Below are 23905 nucleotides of genomic sequence, written 5' to 3' on the forward strand. Positions count from 1 at the left end.
GCCGTGCTTTTGTGATCAAGACTGGACCAAAATGAAACCATAATACGCCTTTTACAAAATTTTATTGAATAAAACAATACATATAATTTAAATACAAACATTAAAAACTGTCATTCACACAACATCAGTATGCATGCAGTAAAATCTATACGAAATCATATTAAGTACATTTGACTCAATATAAAGCGCAATGTGTTATTACATAAAGTTCAAAATTCATTTGGATTAAAATAACGGTTTTTTGAAAGTAAACGACTCATTAGTGCATGTGGGTGTGTCTAGTGATAAAATAAAAATCACGCGCTGCATTTTCTCGTGTATTTTTTTTATTTAATTAATTGCATTAGTGTTAAAATAAACACAAACAAAAATTGAAATTATTAACTCGACGTACAGGCGATGAGATCGCTGGAAAACTTTTTAACCCACTACATATTAAGATAAAAAAACGTCTAAAATTATTTCTAAAACACAATAAGCATAAAAGAAACTGTTAAATTAACTACTACAGCGGAAATTAAAAACGGAATGTAATTAAAAATCATCAGTATTTGGCAACTCACCCGAGCCCCAAATGGGATGCCAAGTTATATTCATGATAGATTCTAATTTATTGAACATTTGCTGCCAGTGCTTAAATTTAAAAACACAGTAGCGATGACATTGTTAAAATGTTGGTCCCATTTAAGACATTGCAAGTGCTGGTAAACTTTTCAATAATTTCATTAAATCCATTAAGACACGAGAAAAAAGTTATTATACAGTACATACTAAGTTTTCGTTGAAATTTTCTTTCCAAATCATACTTCATACTTCCTAAACCTTAAGAATAGTTTACGAAATTAATTTTAAAACTATAATAGTATGCTGAGAAAGTCATACCTCGTCAGAATATTAAAATATAAAGTATTAAAAACAAATTTAAAAGAAATTTAATAAATTTTATTTCAGAGCATGCTATTAAACATTTAAAACAAATTCAATTCAATCAATTTCAATAGGTTTACAATTTACGTAAAAATGCTTTTATGTGATCCAACGCCAAATTCGGAACTAAAAATATTCATTATTAGGCCCAAAACAAATATGGCGTATTTCATTAAAAGAAAAGTGATGCTTAAGACAATGTTACATTATACACCATATCATTAGTTAAAAATAATTATAAAATAACGTGAACACAAGACATTAAGTAACCGCTCGTAAAAACTTTTTATAACCACAAATTCTTTAAATAAATAATCCATTATTCAATAACCGGGAGAAACCGTTAATATTTCTGTAAGACAGCGCGAGGTAGCGTTCCTGTTTTTATATTCATATTATTAAAAATTTTTTTTTTTTACTTTTTTATATAATTGACATACTTTTTAGTAGACTTTTGTGTTGATATATACTCGATACTAAATTTAAGTTCTCCGCACACATTATGCTTACGTGAGGATTGGTGAAATATTAATAAAGTTAAAATTGATTTAAACATTACACAACCAATTTATTTGCTTACAACATAATTTAATTGAACACACGATTGTTAGTATTATTGTTAATATACTACTACTTTATACTACTACTACGTTAATATAATGGCGGAAGGTGGGGCCAGTCAGAGTTGAACCGACATTGAATCTACCCTCAACAACCCGCGCGCGACCCTCGGATGGGACAGAACTTACCCGCGACACCATGTTCGTATATATATTTTTCCATTTTATTTCAGTTTTTGCAGGTTGCAGTTTTATTTTATTTTTCTCGACCAGGTAGGTATCCGTAAACGGATTCCCCAACGTTAAAAAAAAGGTTGCAGTTTTAGCAAATTAGAAAACTGTTCGAAAACATTGAGTCATTTTTTTTGCATGTAGATCCATTTAGTAATTACATTTTGAGTCTAAAACTATTTCCTTCATTATCAAAGTAAACAACAACGACATATTTCATCAATATGTTCATTAATTGTCGAAGCTGAAAAACAAATTTAATTCAAAAACTTAAATTTAAAATTTCTATTGTCCATAGTTTGCATTTTAATAGAGAATAAGATTTATTGAGATTTGTCATCTGTGGAGTCACGCTATAAGTAGGAATTGTAAATTACCATCGCATATTTGACGTAGAGGTCGCGTTGCGGCGGCATCATATACATACATAAATATATAGTATATATAATATATACTAGTAGTAAGTATATATAAGTAGTATAATTATTGAAATACGTCTAGTGATGCTAAGTTAAAATCATAAACTACGTGTAAAAGAAACGCTCGCGAATTTAAAATGCTATTGTAGCGATTCATAATACAAAAGTAATCCGGCCAATAACTTCGGGTTGCTTTGAACATACAAATAATGTTAATCCCTTAGTGTACTGCTAAAAAAACTTTGGGTCGATAACTTCACACATTTAACAAGACGCCTCAAAAGTGCTCTTAAAATACTTAGGCTAGAACTAAAAACTTAAAATATCTTATTAAACAATTGACCTCGTGCTTTCTAACCGGGTTTATAACTTATTTCTACGTAACTACAAGTCACATGCGACTACGTGAAACCGTAACAAATAAACAAGGATTTTCTTACACCACCCTATACGTTTATCGATCTGTTGTACTACATCACGCCTGTTTGATATTTAAGCAGAGCTCTTCACTATTCCGCTGCCAATGAGGTCGACGTCTGAATTATACCCGTATAACGGCTACCCAACCCTCCAAACCGGAATATAGCTGTTACACGTTCAAGTTAAGCATTGATGCACATTGAGCAAAGTTAAGCACGTGCAGATTAACGGTATCTGCGCGTGCGGACTCGTACTATCCGTCTCACCACCACTAAAAATATTATCGATTTTAAATTTATTAAAATTAATGCGTCAACTTTGTACATACGTGCATTTATTAAAATATTAAGACATCATAATAATTAGTAACTGCGTTATTAATGTAAATTATTGTAGTATTTAAAAAAAATTGTTAGTACAAAATTCATGATTAAAACATTTAAGAAATGAGGTAGTTTTCTTATTGTTAACTATAAACGATAAAAAAGTTTAAAACTCCAAAACTTAACTAAAATTGTCCCATTTATAAAATAGACACGTTGAATGTCAAGCAAACTTTTTAATACATATTATATTCTAACAAATTAAATTCAGGTATATAAAAATTAACTATTCTTGTGAAACGAGAATGCATATTTACGACACGACTTCGTTCCGGACCAGCCGAAAATCTATTTATATAACATGGTTTGCGTAATTCCAAAGATAATTAGGTACAAAACTATGTTACGATTTTGTCCTTTTACCATATAATATAAGTTGTTTGACTTCGACTTTCTCCGGATTTAATTATTTTTTTTATATGTCAATTTGTTGCTGAACTGGAGATGTCGGTATTTAATTCCATATAATGCGCGAAATTCCCTACCCTTACATGACGATTAACGCTTATGATCCGTATCGATGATATTTTACTTTCTAACAATTTCGATTAAGTTTTCAAGTTTCACAATTTTCTGTGGAATCGTCATACAAAAGACACATTAAAAAAATTTAAAATCACATTAATAAAATTAAACTACAATCTATGCTACTCGACACTTACATGATAAAATATTTAGCTATTAGCCCAAATAGTTAGCTATTTGGGCCGGACTTAAGCTAACGTTTTTGTTTAGTCAATTTAAGAGCTAGTAATTTCTATGTATTTTTCTTTTCTATTTGTATTGTAATGTATATTTTGCTATAGTTAAGTCGTTATCTATATAATACAATATATTTATTACAAATTCAGGGCATTTATAATGTCTACTTTTTTTACTAATTTCTTAAGAAATCGCAGAAATTGAAATTACCTGATATGAATTAAAGATCACAAGATTTGCTATTTATTGTGATGTTTACGAATATTTTTTTGTGTTATTATTGAGTATTCCATTATTAATTATCTCTAAATATCAGGACCATAATGACCGATGTTATTGTCGATATCAATGTCACATTTATTTATCTGGTTCAACATAATATGATCGTATGCTCCTAATAAAAGATTCATTCAGAAATCCGTTCATTAAGTCAATCTTTCATACGTCACACTACACACTATCACAATAAGTGTTAAATATTACACTTTCTTGAACTTGGTTTTAACTACTCTTTATTGTGCAAATCGTTGTGGTATAAACGACATACTACCCAACTGGTGTACTCGGATCTCGCGTGGTTACCACGGACGACTTCCATTGGAAAGGAATAACAATGTATGTATGTGTAGTAAAAATCAAACCCGCAAATTCCTATAGTTACTGGTATTTAAATAGTTCATTAAATATTTCACTCGTTCATCATTATTTCAAATCCAACAAGACTTATAGTTAGAAAATTGAGCAAAAAAAAATCCAAATTTAACAAAACATCATTGTCAAAAGGATTCTGCTGTGTGCACTTTATTATAGATAACAATTAACTGGTAATAATAAATAAATGAATACATTGTTTGAATTCGTAAAAATCTATAACTTTATAACCATAAATTAAAACCGTTTTCAAAAAACCTGTTCATGTGAATTTTACAGTGCATTTTTATTCAGCATCTCAACGTGATGAATTTTTTTTCCCGCAGCATATATTATACCAGCTATATTAAAAAATGTCTACTGCGGTCCGAGGGAGTGCCAATCATAAACATTTTACTTTACATTTTTTTTGTAAAATCTGGTAAGAAAATTTAACTCTAATTACTAATGGATTTGAACCTAATATTTGTTTATCATAGAAATTACTAGCTCTTACATAGTCTATTATTTTAAAATTACTTCTTTCCAGCGTCGTAGCCGGTCATGATGCTACGTAGTGCGGTTTTCAACTCTTCGTTAGGCTCCGGTTCATATTTTGCTAAGTTCTGTCTGCAGCACGGACAAATCGCTCCGGTTGTTTTGAAGGCCAATTTTAAACACGCCTGGAGACAAATCAATGAACTAATAAATATTGTTTTTTTTATTTATTGCTTAAATTGGTGGACAAGCTTACAGCCCACCCGATGTTAAGTGGTTACTGGAGCCCATAGACATCTAAGACGTAAATGCGCTACCCACCTTGAGATATCAGTTCTAAGGTCTCAGTATAGTTACAACGGCTGCCTCGCCCTTCAAACCGAAACGCATTACTGCTTCACGGCAGAAATAGGTAGAGTACCTACTCGCGCGGACTCAGAAGAAGAGCGATTACGCAAATTATAATTTTGCGGGTTCGATTTTTATTACACGATGTTATTCCTTCACCGTGGAAGTCAATAGTGAACATTTGTTAAGTACGTATTTCATTAGAGAAATTGGTACCCGCCTGCGAGATTCGAACACAGTTGCATCGCTTGATACGAATGCACCGGATGTCTTTATTCTTTAGGCCACGACAACTTCAACGTATATATAGTTTATGTAGTCCATGTAGAATATGTAGTTTTTGTAATGATTAGACCACGGCCCGCCGCATATTAAGTTATTTTTGGAGCCCGTACATCATAACTTCAATGCCGCCACCCACTTTGAGGCCTGAGGTTTCAATAGTGTAGTAATTACTCAACTATAATTTTTGCTAGTTTTATTATTCCCTCGCCATAGAAGTCATCCGTTAACGCGTGTTAAGTACGTATTTCATTAGATAAAATAGTACCTGACTGCGGGATTCGAACACCGACACAGTCGCATCGCATAGTATGAGCACACCGGGTGTTTTATCTTTTAGACCACAAGGTCTACAAAAGTGAACTTGGACTTGGAGTATTAACTGTTTTGTTTTTTTTTTTTTTAATTTAACATATTTTCTTTTGTTCGGTATTGATATTTTTTCTTTTAAAATTGGAGAAAACAGTAAGAAAGACTAGCCATCGAGACCATGAGTACTCACAAGTTTTACTTTTACTTGTAGTGGACTAATATTTACTTTCTCTGTGTGTCGTCATGACCAACACGATATTTAAAAATACAAATAGACAATATAGCGGTTTCGAAAAAATAACATTTAGTAATTTTGTTTGGTGTAAAAATTCGAATAATGCTTACCATACAGAAGTTATGTAGGCAAGGTGTCGTTACAGGACTAGCTGCGACCTCTTGACATATAATACAGAGGAACTGCATTGATACAAATTCAACAAATTCCTGGAAAAAAACAAGGAAACATACAAACTAATTACTAGTGTAATTATTTGGTGTTCAAGTTCAAATGTTTGATTATAAATTATTCATCATTTTGAAGGTACTGGAACACAATAAAAAATCTAGTTAGCTAGTAGTCCTTATTTAACAGTAGCTCATCAATCAGCATTGATCTTCTTATTCATTGGGTATGTTTTGAATAATATAGTGTCCCAAGCACTAATATTTTCATTTTTATCTTTAATACACTCCTTAATTTATATACTGTGTATATACAAGGTTAAGATTCTATATAATAATATCACAGTATATTTTACTAGTTATTTTAGTGTACTAGATATGTTTAAAAACTAGCATGAGAGTCAGTGAATTATAGAAACAATTTCTCTAATTACTTAAAATAAAATAAAATAAATTAATAGGTCAACTAATCATTATAATCATTAGTAATTAATAATCATAATACATACAACATATTTCGCGTTATGGATCAATGAAGTTTATGCAATCTTGTAACTACCAAACACATGTTTGTATCTTTTTATCAATTTACAAATGAAGCTGTATGCGATATTACAATTTAGAATTAACGGGGTATAAAAAAGGCTTGGTACAATTCTATTAAGAAATTTGTAACCACTGCAAGATATCTCCGTATACTACAAAAAAAGAACAATTCTCGCTGGTAGACTACAAAAACATGCCAAATGTATCAACAAATACCTTTTTGCCCCAGCTATCGCACACAGCCAAACATTCGCCCCATAACTTGCTATTCAACGTGTCAGCTTTAATTGCGTCCCTTTCCTCGCTGGTAAGTACACTTTCCGATTTTTTAACTTGTTTCATCCCATTAGCAGAATTCCTTCTTTTCGGTGAGAACATTTCTAAAATACTACCATTTGGGCTTGTCGTCGATTTCGTTTTTGATGCTGAAAAATGATAATTGAAATTCAGGCAAAAATTAAAATTGTTAAAGGTAATAAGTCACACAATGATTGGATTTCTGTATTGCTTTGTATTTATTTTTTCCTTCCTGTTCGCTAAGGTATTTGACACACACACACACACGCATGCATACTATTTGTTTATTGTCAAACTTTTCTTATTGCGTAGTCTGTGGTCACATTGAGAATAGATTCAATATGGATTTTTTGGTGGGAACACGAGGAGTGAAGTTGTGTGATTTGTTTTATTTTGTCTATTTAGTGTTTCTTCAGGTTTAAATATGTAATAACCGTGGTTTATTAACTGTTTAGTATCTGTAAAAGTGCACAAATGTAGAAAAATAAAACAAAGCCGCTGAACGTAACTTCTCGGGATCCTCCAAAAAGTCCACTGAAAAAGTCTCAGTAAATGACTACCATTCATATCATCTCATTTCATTTCGCTTTCATCTCATTTCATGGCATGTTTTACATTAACCAACTTCATTTCATTTCATAATATAATTTTTCATTTATATTAAAATAAGACTTGACCTAAAGGTCTTAGTTACCAGGTCATAAAATCCCTTAAAAAAATATAGATTCTATATTGTTTGTCTTTGTTTATAATAGTGTATTAATTAGTCTTTGACAATAGAATCATAATAGCGTAAAAACTTGAAATATCAATTATTTTTAGTCGAATTTCGACTACTTGGGGAACCCCTAGTATTACTTTATTACTTACATTTTCCTTTTCTCTTGTTCTCGCTTGCGGTTTTCCGTTTCTTCGCGGGAGGGGAGATATCACACTCCGACTCGGCAGACTGGTTGCTCTCTCGCAGCGCCCTCTTCTTTGTCACTTTTCCTTTCGATTTGGTATTTTGTTTCTGCTTCAAAGCTTTCTTCTCCGCCTCGGCTTCCAAATAACCGTCTGGATACTAAGAACAAAAACGGGTGACATTGTGAAATTGCATTCGTTGGATCAATCAAAAAAAATGTCTTAGTATTTTTTTAAGTTATTTGGAAAATAGCTCAAACTGTACAAATAAAAAAAAAATATCGAATGGTGAAAGACTATTTGGTTTAAGCGACATTTTTGCAAATTTATGGGAGAGTTATTTAAAGTTTAAGATTTGGAAATAATATCTTAACAAAAAAACATCTTCAGCTATTTGAATGGAGTTTATTATAATTGAAGTTTAATGAAAAACGTCAAGCTGTTGTTGTTAATACCAAAAAAAACCGCACCTTCAATTACAAAGATAAATGTCGCGTGTAAAGGGAAATGTCGCTTAAATCAAATAGCCTTTCACCCCTCGACATATATTCTAGGATTATTACATACTTATAGCCCGAATAGCAAGACCTGAAACATTAAAGGCAACCACAGTATCTATTCTCGACAAGAACTATCCAATGACTTAACCACCAATAAACAAACTTTAAACAATGTTTATTCTAGAAATTTCGAAATTTATGTATGTATATCCAAATAATAATTGATGTGCAAATGTTTACAAGGACATTTCGCATTCTATGATCTTTCAAGAACATAAGTCTTGAGTGATTAAAGAACACGGAGAGTCATTGAACATACATATCTTCTTGTTCATTTATTCATTTAATGCTTTATTGCTAATGTATGGAATTATTGTCTCTCCCACCTTAGACATAGGGTCTCTTTTTGAATTTCATCAATAATACGCGAACGATTCTATCATACTCTCTCACATATAATTTTTATGGACCATTAATTCGGCGTTTTCGCACACTGTAAATGGAATCGCTATCTAATCTACATTATTCAAATTAAAGTGTTGATTAAAGAACGATACCACAGCAGTTCAGCGATATTTGCATCTGTCCAGAAACCCGACACACACAGAACGAGATAGTTTTCACGTGAAGACATTTTACATAAGCCCACTCCATAAGAGACGTGAGGCGAAAGCGAAAATGAAATGCTATGTACAGAATATAGTGAGGCTTTAGATGGTAAAATTCTTTATCTTACATAAAAATATGATACATAAATAGGTGGCGGCATTTACGTTGTAGACGTCTATGGGCTCCAGTAACCATTTAATATCAGCTGTGAGCTCGTCCACCAACCGATGCAATAAATAAAAATTATGAGATTACAAAACTTAATAGAGAAAACAATTCAAAGCTCTCGCACAACCAATCATTAGTTTAATTTTGTCATGTTATAATGAAACCACTAGTTTCCAATTATGAAATTTAAATAAATATAGAATTTAAATGAGGTATCAATTTAAAACGTGTAATTAACATTTGAAAAATATTACACATTGAAGTTATCGTGAATCTTTCAGAAAATTACAAAACCCCCGAATTCGCAGTGCAATTTTAATTAAGGATAATGTAAGTGTATGAGGAAGATATTGTAAGTACATACATAATCCAACAAATAAAATCATGGATTTTTTAATCTGGTCTCTGTTTAATATTCATTCTTATTTTTAGTAATTAAAAAAAATGTTAAGTACAATTTTATATGTATACAAATACATATAACAAATATAATTTTTCCAAATACATATCTCCATTTCTAATCAATTAAAGTCCTGTTCCATTAAACTGGTCAATAGTATTAAAAGTGGTTGACGGAATCTTTATGATATTGTATTTGTACAAGAATCATTTCTGCTTATCATGGATTCCGGTTTGAATCATATGGCATCCACTATGTGTCATTCACGTTGTTGGTGTCTATGGGATTTATGATAAGAATGTCTATGGGCTTAATAATAAGAATGTCTATGGGCTTTATAATAAGAATGTCTATGGGTGATTTTGCTTAGCAGCGATTCCTTCAACAGATATGATGGATGTTTATGGGTTTATTAATTAACATACATTAATTAAATAAATTTTGTCATTAGGTACATTAAGTTTATTATTCATTTATATACCTCCCATTATTAATGTTACACATTGAATTCATAACACATTATACATTCGCGTTTTGCATTTAAAAATGGATGGAGTTATTCAACGGCTGAATTTAAAAAAAGAATACATTTTATTTTATTAATAATTTATTTATAATATATAAGCATTACCCGGTAGCCTGATAGATAATGTAGCTTAGTTGTTATAATGCCATGGGACCATCGTGACATGTGCAATATTGCACAAAATAATCAAACTGATGTTTCAGCATTACATCTCAGTTGTTGGCAGCATAAGGTTGAGATGCCTCTGGCTGATGGTATCCCTTCACCATCAGGTGGACCATAAAATCATTACTAAATAGTATAAAAAGAGAGTTTCAAACGTACAAATTTTGACTAGATAATAGTGAATGAAAACATTATAAGTATATTAACTATTACACACTATACAACACCTGACTAGTATTTTCTCCAGCAGGTGCAAGAAATCAATTTCAGATAAAAAATTTAATATTTGTTCTCAATTGAATAACTACATCCGTACACGACTATAAAACACTTCGCTTTATGTGCTCATAATAAGTTGTGTTTGACACAAACTCACCACAATGGGATAATGTTTAGCCCCAGCTTCCCACGGCGCTGGACTGGGATCGTCTCTACGCAGTAAATACTTCCATACTCTGTAGCCAGACAGACCCTTCTCTGGATAGTACTTTACAACTTTGTAGATACCGTCGTATCTAGAAAAATATTCAAAATTAAACACAGCATATTGACAGCTTTTTTTTGTTTTTTTTTTCTATAACTATATAAACTTTTCTTAAAGATTTCACAAATAGATCAATTGAATATGCAATTTTGAAAAGGGCACATGTCGCATATTTTGTCAAATACGTTTTTTTCATATACATGTAGTCTGAAGGTTTACCTACACCCATTTTATAATAATTCCAGTAATTTTCAATTGCTAATTAACACTAAAATATATCTCAAAAGTTAACATTTTAAATTTTACACTGCACTTAAAAAAATATTAATTTTTTTTCGTTTCCTGAACATTTTACATTTTCAGAGATGTGCCCTTTTCGAAATTCCATATTCAATTAATCAGTGCTGTATATTACCTGATCCCCTCGCTGGGCGCGTACTTCGGAAAGTGCTTCATCATTTTGTAGGATCTCACAACTCTGACCGGTTTCCCGTTCTTCCAATTCTCACCTGCGTCAGCACCGTCTTCTTTGATTTGGTTAACAGCGCAGTTCCTGGCCAAAGCCCTGTTTTTAATCAAAGAATTTGTGTGAATTTCACGACTAACATAATGGAATACGACTATCTTAGTTTAAGCGTTTGAACGAAATGCGAACTATGTATGAATTACTTTTCAAATATATTACATATATTTATTCAATATATTTAAAGGAATGTGTGTTTATTTGTTACGAAGTCGTGTAAACATGCTCACAACCCAGCGAGACGTAAGTGGCTACACACCCATGGACATCAACACGTGGACACCACTCACCTTGAGACGTGAATCTCATTGCTTTTTTGCGTGATTTATTTTTATTACACGTTATTATTATTCCTTTACTTATTGATAAGGTTTTAAGTAGAAAGTAACAATAATAGTATACCAATACCGCCTTTCTTAGCGGAATACAAATAGCATTACAATAGTGATGGGCCAAGAACGCTTCCAAAAGTTTTTCACTTACTTGTTCTCTCTAGTGAGGGTCTGGTCACACGACTGTTCGGCGGTTCTCTTGTTCCCGGATAGATCACGACCTCCGCTTCCCGTGTACGTGAACTCATTGCCATTGTCAACGTCATCTTCATATCCACCTAAAGTTGATCATTTTAATAAACTCGCTAACAACAATCTCAAGATAACACAAGATATACAGAAGTTCCGAATATCATTTGGACCATCGATCGTCTACGCGTCCGGAGAAGCCAACATAACCCCTTGAGGTTAGAAGGAATAAAAAAACATAATCCTAAACGATTACAAATACTTTTATCTGACGATTGATAAATAGTCGCGGGATATGTAAATTTACACAATGCTTTTTAACAAATCCTATAAATTCATATTCAAATATCAAACTTGTATTTCAATATGAAACTGTTTTGTTTATGCACTTGTATTACACGTTATTTACTCAAAGAATGATAAGGTAGACAATTTCAGTCGCCTGAATTGACGAAGGACCGAGTCCAGTACAGAATTGCAAAACAGTGGTGTATTTTCTTTATCAGAACCCAACACAAAAACAATTTTTTTTATTACTTAGATGGGTGGACGAACTCACAGCCCACCAGGTGTTAAGTGGTTACTGGAGCCCATAGACATCTACGACGTAAATGCGCCACCCACCTTGACATGTAAGTTCTAAGGTCTCAAGTATAGTTACATAATATTATTATATAATACTTTATTCACATTCTTTTGATAAAAGCTTAATTTGATTTCGATGTATAAATTTGTTAAATTTAATTAATAAAACATTCAGAGCTTCAAAAAGTAACATACCGGATAAAACAATGCTATAAGCGCCTTCTACGTCACGTCCGTGGATTCCTGACACGGGCGGCCGATGCACGCCAGACTCGGATAACTAACAGATAAAAATATAATTGTTTACGTATGGAAGGAACATGCTGCGGGTATATCAACTCAAATCTTTATGTAAATACAGTGCAACCTCGATATAACGAATCGGAAGCGAACAAGTAAATGAGTCGTCTATTATCAAAGGTGGCAATCTGTGCATTTGGACAAAAAAATTTTATTGATATGTCAATTCAGATTGATTTGAATATAATCGTCTCCTTCAAAGAATACGGTTCAAAACCTGCATTAAATAAAGGTTAATAGTTAACCTGTTATTTATCTAAGATGTCGTTCCGAAGAGTTTTGTGACTGCCAATGGAATACAAAGTCAATAATTCGTTTTTCTGATTTACCAATTATTGTCCAAAAGTCAGATTGCCGGCTTTGATAATAGTCGACTCAAATATTCGTTATATCAAGTAATTCGGTAAACTGAGGTTTGTTATAACAAGGTTAGGTTACTCTACCATTTGTATTAATGAAGTAAAAAAAAAATTGTTTTATTCACTTCGACATTACGTACTCATCTTGTTGTAGTGAACAACTTCTATTCAAGGTGGGTGGCGCATTTACGTTGTGGATGTCTATGGGCTCCAGTAGCCCCTTAACACCAGGTGGGCTGTGAGATCGTCCACCCATATAAGCATTTAAAAAAAAAAACAAAATTATAATAATAATAAATGATAACACATTTTTATCAAATTACCGTATGAACTTTTTATTTAAAAACAATTAGGTAGGTAACAACTTTTCTCAAGCCTGTCAAGACTGATTCACATATTATGGAATTAAGAGTCTCAGCGAGGGAATGTTATATAAAGGCTTTGGGTTGACAAAATTCCTTTAGTTAGAGTTATTTACATCTTTTTTGATAGTTGAAAATTCGTTATAAATAGATTGTTGGCAAAAAATCTTCGCAATGTAAAGGTATATTTTATATTGACTCTTACGGGCAGATCAAGGGGGTAACCCAGAATTTGTTAAATCGAAGAAGTCGTTATATAGAGGCTCGTTATATTAAGGTTGCACTGTATTTATATTTATACATACCTGAATCCTGAACCGCCAACACATACCAACTTCGATGCCAGGGATCGGTCCAAAATGGTTGGCAGGCATAGCGCATGTTTTCGTCTTACCTGTTATAAAATATGAAATACTTCAGAAATACAATAAATGCATTAATTCATTTACCTAACTGTGTGTGTATTTAAAAAAACATGATTACCGAAATTATGTTATTAAGGCAAAAATATTTAAATATTTTAAAGATAATAAAACCTCGAGAAACCTCGAGTAAACAAATATTTTAAACCTCGAGTAAAAATGTGTCTAAATATTTTAAAAATTGTATTAAGACATAATAGAAAAAAATTAAAACAAACTACACATTACTTTAAGGTGAGGTTAATTACATAGAGCAGATAATAAATACATTAAAAATGTATGTACTTCCGAAACACCACAGAGAAAAGAAACGATTAGAATTATTTCTAATCTCTCTCTGTAATCGTTTTTTTTTCTTATAAAGATATTACAAAAAAAAATGCGCGTATCTCTAGCAAAGCTTAACGTTAAGCATCGAGGAGAGCACATAGAGCACTATCAACAAATTAATGTAACAAAATCAAGTAGTTTTGTATCGAAATGAATCACCACTACCCGCCAATAGTCGGATCCAGTCATTTACTGTCGCATTCATACCAGAAAAGGAATACAATCAACGATTAAACGTCCTGAATGATCCGACTCCGTTGATGAGAGTCGACAGTATAGATCCTTTCGTCTCCTCGTCTTTTATTCAGAAAGAATAAATACTATTAAAATTAAAATTGCTCTTGTCCTGAAATAATCGCTTGAAACGTTCCAAGAAACAATAAAGATCTAGAAATATTCAACGAGTAGCATTTATTTATATATTTTAACAAGACGAACCTATGACCTACTCTCCAAACTATATTTAAAAATATGCCACAATTTATTTTTTCATGCCATCTTCAAATGTTCATTTATAATAGGCGTTACGTCAATATTAAATCGATTATCTTATTTCATTGTACGAGATGCTTTTTGACAAAAAAGCACAGCAATCAAGGCATGTTTGATGTCCTTCGCTCTTAAATTCAACCCAATTTTTTTTTTTAATACGCTTTTAATAACTTATCCGTACGTTAGTATGTAATGGAATCTTTGAACATGATTTTGATTCCCTTCAAAACGTCGGTTTAACTCGAAATTTGGAAATCTTATTAAGAACCGATGACAATTCAATATTTTAAACGATTATTTCCGTTAGCCCCGTTAGTTACTTTCGGCAGTAAAAAAAACAAATACATTGGAGCGCCTTCTTTTTTTCACTTAGCAAATAAATAAAATTGGAAACTGTTATATTTGCGTGAATGTACATTCATGAATAATTTATGATGCATAATGCTATTTAAAGTAAAATAAGAAAAATAAATAATAGTTTAAAAAAACTAAAAAGTCACTTTTATAGAAAATCCAACTAACATAGAATAGAAAATAAATTTATTGTAAAAAAAGCGGGGGATGCTTTTAAAGATATTATCCTTCTACTCATATCTGTCAATAAAATATTTATAACTATTGACACCATGCCCCCCCACGCGTTTTTTACAATAGTTATTTTCTAATTACTAGTTGGATTTTCTATAAAAGCGCTTTTTTAAACGATATATTATTTTCTTTTGCTCTGATTATTAAACAAAATAAACCAAAATTACCATCTCATACTTTTCGATTATTCATACAACGACAGTGCATTTCAAATAAGAATGTGCACGTCAATGACCTTGATCTGTCAAGTTCGATAAAAAAGTACGGACAGCAACAAAAAAAAATTATCTTCTATTTTTTAGTGAATTTTTTACCTAATTATGAAGACTATTAATATGTTTGTTTTAATGAACCATACACATCTATATAATTTTCTTAATATGTTGAGTACTGATCGTGGTAAATTTAACATGAATTTGGATTATATAAAAAAAACACTTATTTAAAAATCAAGGCTGCAACACTGTCGGGCCCTATAATCTATGGATGAGCGACGATGATGATGATTATTTAAACAGCAGGATGAATGGAATCGGCAAACTCGAAGATTTGGACTATAAATTAATATTTAAAAATTCCTACTTTTTTTACTGACTTTACCTATTTTTTTCGATTTGACAACTATGACGTCACAATATGGCGCAGGTCCATGCATATTCTTATTTGAAGCGCATTACACATTTTTAGACAAGTTATAATTTAATATCATCATTCTAATATTTTTACTCTTGTTGAGTACTATTGAGTGTCCACTCAGTAGATTAACTTGATGTACATCAATAAGAACAAAATGTTGAACGGGCAGATAGTTATTTGTAATTTGTCAAGAATATCCCTTCTACAACACACAAAAGACCTAAAGATCTACAGAAAACCTAAATAAAACATTTTCTTACCAACACATGCCATTCCTCTGCCCCAATCGCGTTTACTCTGTGAAGCATTTTTTTTCTTGGTTTGTTTGGCTGCTCCTGGCGCTACTACATCCTGAGGATCTCTTTTACAAGAAGGGCAATACCAGTCCTCGTCGGGAAGATCTTTTAATGGAGGTTTGAGACAGCTCATGTGATAGCCGTAGTTGCACTCGTCACAGAGCACTATCTGTGGAATTTATATGTACATTATAATAAATAATAAAAGTTTATATACATCTGCATAGTACATACATTAAATATTTTAAACTTGCAGCTTTAATAAAACAATTGCAACTTGTACTTTTACAACTTTTACCAGACCTAAGGCACATATGGTGAAGTTGGCATGATATGCCAAAAATGTTGATGTTGATGTATTGATGTGGCTACTATAAAATTTAATTATGAGCATAACTTAAATATTAGTATATAGTAAGCATGTAAGATCAGGAAATCTAATAAAATATTTTTTTTGTAGTATGAGTACCAAAACGTGACAGATAAAAAAACAGCACATTTTTTTTATTTATTAATTGTCAAAAAGGTAATGGAATTCAAGTTTGACTGCAATATTTGAAATTGTAATTAACACAAATATATGCTACATTTAAATGAAAGAAAGAAAAGAAAAGAAAGAATTACCTTTTCAGGAAACTCTTTTCCTAGGCAGACATAGCAACCGCAGTCTTTACATAGTGCTTCTTCATCATCACGACAAGTCAAACAAGTTAATGGTTGAGACCCTGTAGTATGCATTAAACAAATAACATTACATGTCGGAACTGAATTTTTTTTGGCGATAGTGTCTTCTCTATTAAAACTATATTAAACACAAGTTTAATTATTGTGAGCCATAAACCATATACAGTCTTTTGTGCAGGCGCACGGTACAGGTCCTCTGTGCGAGTAATTATATTAAACAAAGGTATTGAAGATAATAAAGAAAAATACTTACATTAATCAATATACTATTCAAAAATTAATTAAATATTATCTTAATCTTACGTTTTTCAGGATTCATAGTCATTAATCTATTGTATTCATCACTGCGCTTTTCCAGTGGTACAACTTCTTCTATGGCAAAAATTTTGTCCTGCAATCTTATTTTGGTGTCATTCTGAGGTACTGCTTCGGGACCCAAATATAAAGTTCCCACTAAATCATAGCTGGTGCGTAGTTTCCTTATTTCACTTACTTTGAAATCGAACCTATTGAGCAGTAAATTTAGTTTTAATAAAATGTAAATTAATGCTTTCCCTTATACCTATTTGAAATTAAGCTTTAATTGTAAATGTAAAGTTTGTAAAAATGCATGAAGGTTTTCAATTTTCTAATGCATACATAAGTTATGAACAATGTATTGACACAAGATAGTTGACGATCCACTATCAAGATTGTTGTTGTCACAAATAATGAATGTGATTAAAGCTGAATCCATATGCAATGCAGGATTATCAAAAGAATAACCTTACCAATAACCTTTTTCCATTGGCTCCTCAATATTGTAATTCACCATCACTGTTTGTCCAACTTTCAAATCCTTAATGTCAATAATGGTTCGTGCTCGTGGCCTTATGTCTTTTTCTTTGCAGTAAGATTCTGAGTCGTCTTCGCTGTAAATAATAATTAGCATATATTTTTATAAAACACATTTATGTACAGTATTAAATGCACATTTTGTGTTTTGGACTTTGCTGTGTGTTACAACAATTAAATATCAATATTTACATTTTTATTTACAGAGTACAGATAATATAGACATTGTTTTCTTAACACTTACTCATTATCAAGTTGCACTTTATAAAGAAGGTTATCAACTATTCTGGTCTCACTCTTAGAATCTTTGTCTTTTTTCTTTCCTTTAGGACTTTTTGTGAAGTATTTAGCTATACCTTTACTCTTTGGTTTACAATCACCATTCATTTCTATGGGTGGTTTGTTCTCTAAGTCATTGCAGTCATAATTTTGACTTTGATAAGAACTAGAAGTGTCAGATCCCTTCTCTTTTTCATGTTCCGATTTCTTTCCCTTCTGATCATGGACTATTCTAATTATTTTACTCTCGAACCAAGCGCCGTGTTCTGGGTCCCTTACGTCGACCAAGTCTCCAACAGCATAGAGCTTGCTGACTGCATCTAGTTTATGTATGATGAGTATGATAAAGTTAAATATTTTTGTTTGTGTAATAGCTTTGGCTTATATGTTAAAAATTTACAATATAATATGTTTCTTTTTACTTTATAAAATCTAGTATTAGCTGTGTGTACAACGGCAACGTAATTATTTAATTAAAAATATCAAAAGGTGGAGTAGAATAAGTGCTTTGAATTTAGATGTTGTTTTTTAAGTAAAACGAAGTACATGTAATAATAAATGTTTTGCTTATTTGAAAATATTTTAATAATTGTCATAAAGAAAACATGAACTTAATAATAAAAACATGACAAACAATAGACAAATTGACAGCTGAAAGCCACAAAGATTGAAATGAAATTAAAACAAGTTTGTTCAGTATGTAGTGTCCTACTGGTGGCAGGACCTCTTGAGTCTGCATGGGAGGTACCACCACCCTGCCTAGTTCTGCGGTGAAGTAGTAATGCGTTTCGGTTTGAAGTGTGGGGCAGCCATTGTAACTATACTGAGACCTTAGAACTTATATCTCAAGGTGGGTTGCGCATTTACGTTATAGATGTCTATGGGCTCCAGTAACCACTTAACACTAGGTGGGCTGTGAGTCCCGCCCATCCATCCATCCACCCATCTAAGCAATAAAAAATAAAATTTTCCATTTCTTTGCCCACATAGTTAATATAATTAAAATAAATAGTTCACATTAGCTATTGTTACCATAAAAGAATTGAATATTCTAATTCAATACGATTTTTTTTGAAACAAACCTGTATACACAGCATCAGAAGATTCTTGTTCATGATTTTTGTTATTATCACTGTCAGTTTTGTCATCAGCTGTAGACTTCGTGAGGCTCTTTTTTGGACTATCTGTGTTTATTTTGACCATAAGTTGGATGACATCATTTAATTTTATATTGTAATCATGAAATGTGTAGCCATTTTCAAGCTATGAAAAAACAGAAATAATAGTAGAATTATTACAATATACAATTTAGTTTTTTTTCAGATTGGCTTGATCATTCTTACTTTATTTTTAACTCTTTTTATGTTACAGATTCGAATCCTATGGTCTTGAAAACCAAGTACTGAATGTAGACAGCTTTAAAATATACAAACTACATATAGACTAATAGAATGTTTAATTCATTCTTTTTGAATTTGATAGATGTAAAAATGTTGTTCTGATCTTTTTTTTTTTTTATTACTTAGATGTGTGGACGAGCTCACAGCCCACCTAATGTTAAGTGGTTACTGGAGCCCATAGACATCTACAACGTAAATGCGCCACACACCTTGAGATATAGTTCTAAGGTCTCAGTATAGTCACAACGGCTGCACCGCCCTTCAAACCGAAACGCATTACTGCTTCACGGCAGAAATAGGCGGGGCGGTGGTACCTACCCGTGCGGACTCACAAGAGGTCCTACCACCAGTAATTACGCAAATATAATTTTGCGGGTTTCATTTTTATTACACGATGTTATTCCTTCACCGTGGAAGTCAATCGTGAACATTTGTTGAGTACGTATTTCATTAGAAAAATCGGTACACGAATGCACCGGATGTCTTATCCGTTAGGCCACGACGACTGATCTTTCTAGATACCTACACATTTTTTGGTAGATCAGACAAACAACTTTACAAAGAAGTTTGTTTGATTGTTGTCTGGTTAATTAACATTCGTATAGGTATGGATCTGTATAAATCTAAATTATTCTCTAGTTTTCACAGTACAACGAGTCCTACTTTGGGACCAAGTAATCATTTGTAATTAGTCTCTGATTGTTTATTTCATTAATTAGTAACTAGTAATAGGTTTTATAAACAATGTATATTTATTGTGCATAAATTTTAGAGATGATATTTTGTCAGTTGTCATCATGCATATACACCACAAAAAAAGTAGTTTTGTCCCAGTTTTTGTTAAATTGTCTTTTACTTTCATCAAAGCCAATCAAATATTTACATATGTTTTGTGTAATAATGTTGATCTTTATCACAAGAGGAAGATCTATAATATTAAAATAAACTACCAACAAAAGCAAGCACAGTCTATGTAGATGTTATATTTTTTTAAATATTACAATGCACAATGTCACAATCTTAATGTATATCAAATGTTAAACAGCACCAAAGCAGAAATTAAATAATAATGTAGATATCATAAAATAAAATAGGTAAAACTGTATTTGAAATTTTATTATATATATTTAATGCAGTATTTTTTTGTCTTGTGTTAAGGCTGAAGATTTAATAGCATGACAATAAATGTATAACACCTGAGTCAAGATAATGAACTTTCATTATAATCATCACAGTATTTTTCACAGTTGTTTCTAATTTAAAGTCAACTATGAAATCATGATTCACATTATTATATTCGCAATATACGTCTGGTCTAAAGGTTCGATTTATTTAAAATTTCCATCACAGGGAATTTAGAGAAAAAAATAATCTTTTATCAGTTTGCTATTGCTTGATATCATCTTAATCTTAAAAGCTTTTCATGTTATGCTCATGAGTATATTATGTTCTCATGATATAAAAATTTCTCATGAAATTTTGGAATCATCACTACAGCATAACCAGAGTTTCTTGCTGGATCTTCTCAGTGCATCACGATTCTGATCAAGTAGGCAATTCACCTTTTTTAACCCTAATAATGTGGTGGTAGCTATTCCAACCTCTCACAGACTGCTAAGTGAGCTGAAAGAATCAACCTGAGAGAATTTGCTAGTACTGCCCCTAGAAAGAGCAGTGTTTTGCAGAATCTACAATCGGGTCGAAATCATGACTCACTGTGAAAATTGGGCAAGAAACTCAATAGGCTGTGTCTATTGGTTAGTTTGCTCGTCAAATTCTTTTTCGTAATTGACAAGTTCGACAAGGACAGTGGCTGGTGCCTGAAGAGCCTAAAAGCACCAGCAAAAGCGATGGTGCCTTAAAATCTTGAAGCATCCAATATAGTTTGAATTCATAATTTTATCAAGTTACATTCATCATTATTGAGTATTACTGCTGACATAGAGGGTAAATACATGTATTTTATCTTTACACTTAGGTATTTTAATTTACTACTTATCTTCTAACTACAAAGAGTAACAAAGAGACTGTGAGATTCACTTTCCCTTATTCGATTCTGATAAATATATAAGAATTTTTAGACATTAAAGCTATATGCTTAAATATGCATGTAAGTATGTAGGCGCTTTATAAAATATTACTAACCATATTGTAAAACTAAAGAATTTGGTTACAAATACCAGATAACATTCATCATACCCACACAAACAGTTATAAACATCGGAGTTGATTCACAAATAGGTGAAGATTTTATCATGTTCAAATGTCTACTTTCATCAGCAATTTTTATTATTTCGAGGATCAATAAAATGTCATTCGTTACCAGGGGCATATGACGTCACACTCACGAGCATTGGCGCGAGAATTTCGCGATAAAATTATAGTATCTACATCTACGAGGATTGAAATATCTCCACGATTAAATTATAAAACGATCTAAGCTATTTAAAATCTATATTTATTCACAAATCTGTTTACTTACCAACTTTCCTCCATAAAACAACCGCTGTAATTTTGGTTGGACGTCGAATTTATCTCGTAGAATTTTTCTAAAATGGTCTATTTTTGTTAGTTTCGATTCCACTACAACTATTGTATCAGGTTTCCCAAGCATCCTGATACGAACATGCATTTTCGTAAAAAATTACTACTTTATTTGCCTTTAAATGGAATATCTTTAATTTACTAAATAAATATGATTCTAAATTTGAAGCGTACCTAACCGAATTTCACCAAAAGTGTTTTAAATTAGCGTATAATCTATGACTAAAAATTAGACCAAATTCCATGTTTTCCAAAGATGACAGATGACGTTGACTTTACCATCAAAGTTGCCAGCGCCTTAAAAAATCTCCACAGCCAATTGAGAGTTATCGAAAAAACAAACGTCATATTCGTCGTCTTTTTTCGATATAGTTGACTTATTATTTATTCGTAGAGTTAAATTGAGTTTTTTCGATACAAGTTTTGATAACATCGAGTTCATAAAATGTTCAATTATATATAATAACATTAAATTATAACTAAACTATATACACGTTCACATACTTATTGAAACATACTATATAATATTTTATTAATTATGTCTATTTAAGAAAGCACGATACCTACCTATCTATCTAAGACAGCACTGATCTGGAAAGTGTCTGGCAAAAGGAACAGAGACCGTCCCAGAACAATCACATTCGGAATTGGCATCGCTCAGTAGAGCAGAAACTGAGCGTTTTGGGAATGAAGTGGGAAGAGCCAGAACAGACTGCCGAAGACCGATGTAAACGGAAGAATTTGATTCGAGCCCTACAGCCTAGCAGAGAGTAATAGTAAAAAAAGAAAAGAAGAATACTACTCTCTAAACTATAATCACACTTTAATGTTGGGTGCCCGACATACGTTAACACACTTTATTAGTATGTTTATTTAATTAAAAATTAAATGAAAAATGAAATGGAGCGGAATGATGTTGATCTAACTATTTTGTAACTAATTGAAATGAAAGGGTGCTGGCAGCCCAGGTTGTGTCTTCCTTGAAGAGCCTTCTGGATAGACGATTTAATCCTCAACTAGCCAAAAGTTGATCAGAGGCTATCTGCCACATGCTTATAAATAGAGAAAGAGTTAAGAGAGTCCAGTATTTTGTACATATGGCAAAAAGCTCCCCTAAATACTTAGATAAACTCATAGTGACAGCCAAGGTAGCTGGAAAACAATCCGGGGGTCGGAGTCTAAAAAGATGGAATAATCAAGTCTGGATACGATCTGGAACGGGACATGTGATACATACACTTTTTATGTCACTGCTCGGCGTGGCTACAAATCATCAAAAAATATCTCATGTATCACGATGCTCAGCAATCAGCAAATGATGAGACGAGGAGGATAGAAAGGAAACGAATTATTTTTTTAAATAAAGGATTACTGGTAGCCCGGAGACCTCTCCGGTTTCATCAGGACAGGTGAGCGAGCAAAGACTCAGCCAGGAGGACATATGATTTCCTAACAACTGCCTGAGTGTCTCCAAAAGAGACCTAGCAACTCAAGGGTAACTGCTTCGCGAATCAATCTATTACCGGATCTAAATCACGACCAGCCGAGAAGGTCCGACGAAAAACTCAATGGACCGATGTATGGGTTAGGTTTTAATATGAAGTCGTCGTGGCCTAGAGGATAAGACGCTCAGTGCATTCATATCTTGCGATACATCGGTGTTCGAATCCCGCTGGCGGGTACCAATTTTTCTAATGGAATACGTAATTAACACATGTTCACGATTTACTTCCACGATGAAGGAATAACATCGTGTAATAAAAATCGAACCCGCAAGATTATAATTTGCGTAATTACTGGTGGTAGGACCTCTTGTGAATCCGCACGGGTAGGCACCACCACTCTGCCTATTTTTGCCGTGAAGTAGCATGCAATGCATTTCGGTTTGAAAGGTGGGGCAGCCGTTGTAACTATACTGAGACCTTATAACTCATACTTATCTCAAGGTGGGTGGCGGCATTTACGTTGTAGACGTCTATGGGCTCCAGTAGCCACTTAACATCAGGAGGGCGTGAGCTCGTCCACCGCAATAAAAAAA

General features: G+C 32.3%; 1 protein-coding gene and 2 non-coding genes across 4 annotated transcripts; all 3 read right to left on the bottom strand.

Moving 5' to 3' along the window:
- Positions 1-45: 45 nt before the first annotated feature.
- Positions 46-22133, bottom strand: LOC101744602 (E3 ubiquitin-protein ligase UHRF1). Of its 2 annotated transcripts, none has more exons than XM_004924888.5 (16): positions 21806-22133; positions 19006-19186; positions 17889-18243; positions 17581-17721; positions 17114-17316; positions 16751-16851; positions 16091-16295; positions 13668-13756; positions 12537-12621; positions 11719-11845; positions 11128-11277; positions 10605-10743; positions 7828-8020; positions 6877-7085; positions 6058-6156; positions 46-4955 (listed from the first exon to the last, which is right to left on the bottom strand). In XM_004924888.5, exons 1-16 carry the CDS (start codon positions 21953-21955, stop codon positions 4809-4811), a joined length of 2574 nt encoding a protein of 857 aa, XP_004924945.1. In that variant the 5' UTR covers positions 21956-22133; the 3' UTR covers positions 46-4808. The 2 variants fall into 2 exon arrangements, with proteins under 2 accessions (XP_004924945.1, XP_037875473.1); XM_038019545.2 differs by lacking the exon at positions 21806-22133 and adding an exon at positions 21469-21602.
- On the bottom strand, positions 8598-8674 carry Mir2759 (microRNA mir-2759). The gene has a single exon (NR_107328.1). It is a non-coding gene; the product is annotated as a microRNA mir-2759 (primary transcript).
- Positions 8849-8929, bottom strand: Mir2792 (microRNA mir-2792). The gene has a single exon (NR_107376.1). It is a non-coding gene; the product is annotated as a microRNA mir-2792 (primary transcript).
- Positions 22134-23905: the final 1772 nt, after the last annotated feature.

The sequence above is a fragment of the Bombyx mori genome, chromosome 1, assembly GCF_030269925.1.
Source record: "Bombyx mori chromosome 1, ASM3026992v2".
NCBI classification, from domain to species: domain Eukaryota; kingdom Metazoa; phylum Arthropoda; class Insecta; order Lepidoptera; family Bombycidae; genus Bombyx; species Bombyx mori.

Bases quoted from the DNA above. Each gene is read 5' to 3' on its own strand.
- LOC101744602 (XM_004924888.5), bottom strand. From the start codon at position 21,955: ATGCATGTTCGTATCAGGATGCTTGGGAAACCTGATACAATAGTTGTA. The intron at 13,757-16,090 runs GTAAGAAAATGT...ATTTTATAACAG, and splicing joins CAGAGGAATGGCATGTGTTG to GTAAGACGAAAACATGCGCT. The intron at 4,956-6,057 runs GTAAGCATTATT...ATTTGTCTCCAG, and splicing joins GCCTACATAACTTCTGTATG to GCGTGTTTAAAATTGGCCTT.